We start from the raw sequence: 1,660 nt of genomic DNA, 5'->3' as shown, positions 1-1,660 counted from the left end.
CTGGTGTCCACATAGTTTGTGGAAAGATAATGTGCTTCTCCAGCACTGTCCTCCATGATCTTCTCATCAGCTGCTGTGAGGGTTGTTTCCATGATCTTCTCATCAGCTGCTGTGAGGGTTGTTTCCATGATCTTCTCATCAGCTGCTGTGAGGGTTGTATCCATGATCTTCTCATCAGCTGCTGTGAGGGTTGTTTCCATGATCTTCTCATCAGCTGCTGTGAGGGTTGTTTCCATGATCTTCTCATCAGCTGCTGTGAGGGTTGTATCCATGATCTTCTCATCAGCTGCTGTGAGGGTTGTTTCCATGATCTTCTCATCAGCTGCTGTGAGGGTTGTTTCCATGATCTTCTCATCAGCTGCTGTGAGGGTTGTTTCCATGATCTTCTCATCAGCTGCTGTGAGGGTTGTTTCCATGATCTTCTCATCAGCTGCTGTGACACTGAGGTTCGTGTCCTGGACTTGTTCTTCACAGCTCTTCAGCAGGTTGTCCATCTGCCGCAGGTATGGACCCATCAAGGCGGCCTGCTTCAGGTGTGCAGAGGAAAAGGAAAAGCCAGAGAAGTTTTCTGGATCCGTCCGAGGTCTGATGCTGTGGCCGTCGTCCTCCTGGATGATCAGAGGCTCCATCTCAGAAGATGAATCGCTGCTGTCGTCCACAGAGCTCATCGTAAGTTCAACCTTGAAGAAGAGAAGTTCACGCTTTAGTGCTTTAACAATTCAAGTCTTTGTTTAGGAAAAGTACTGATCAAACACACCTTTATTGGACAAACTTTCTTCAAACTTTCTTCAAACTTTCTTCAAACTTTCGTCAAACTTTCGTCAAACTTTCGTCAAACTTTCTTCAAACTTTCTTCAAACTTTCGTCAAACTTTCTTCAAACTTTCTTCAAACTTTCTTCAAACTTTCGTCAAACTTTCTTCAAACTTTCGTCAAACTTTCTTCAAACTTTCTTCAAACTTTCTTCAAACTTTCTTCAAACTTTCTTCAAACTTTCTTCAAACTTTCGTCAAACTTTCTTCAAACTTTCTTCAAACTTTCTTCAAACTTTCATCAAACTTTCTTCAAACTTTCGTCAAACTTTCTTCAAACTTTCTTCAAACTTTCTTCAAACTTTCTTCAAACTTTCGTCAAACTTTCTTCAAACTTTCTTCAAACTTTCTTCAAACTTTCTTCAAACTTTCTTCAAACTTTCTTCAAACTTTCTTCAAACTTTCTTCAAACTTTCTTCAAACATCACTTACGTCTGAGTCGCGAGTTCTTCACAGATCGGTTCAAATATCCAGTAAAGACCAAGAGTCATAGTGGTGGAAACATCCTCTTTTCTTTCTTTCTTTCTTTTCTCCTTCTGTCTTTTTTAAATTCTTCTCTATCTCTCTCCTCCTCTCTTTTCTTTCTTTCTTTTCTCCTCCTCTCTTTTTTTTAAATTCTTCTCTATCTCTCTTTTTTAAATTATTCTCTATCTCTCTCCACCGCTTTTCTTTCTTTCTTTTCTCCTTCTGTCTTTTTTAAATTATTTTCTCCTTCTGTCTTTTTTAAATTCTTCTCTATCTCCCTCTATTTTAATTCTTCTCTATCTCTCTCCTCCTCTCTTCTTGATCTTCTCTCCTCTCTTTTCTCGATCTTTTCTCCTCTCCTCTCTCCCTCCCTCTACTCTCTCC

At 39.7% G+C, this 1,660-nt stretch overlaps 1 protein-coding gene across 1 annotated transcript in view; it reads right to left on the bottom strand.

Moving 5' to 3' along the window:
- Window positions 1–668, bottom strand: part of sync (syncoilin, intermediate filament protein) — a 3,966-nt gene extending 3,298 nt beyond the window's left edge. The window contains exon 1 of the mRNA XM_087785642.1: window positions 1–668. This exon is cut by the window's left edge and continues 1,141 nt beyond it. Coding sequence (XP_087641768.1) covers window positions 1–668 — 668 coding nt within the window.
- Between the last annotated feature and the right edge of the window lie 992 nt (window positions 669–1,660).

Source organism: Callionymus lyra, chromosome 3 (assembly GCF_982586985.1).
Source record: "Callionymus lyra chromosome 3, fCalLyr1.hap1.1, whole genome shotgun sequence".
NCBI lineage: Eukaryota > Metazoa > Chordata > Actinopteri > Syngnathiformes > Callionymidae > Callionymus > Callionymus lyra.
This window is presented reverse-complemented; position numbering and strand designations above follow the sequence as displayed.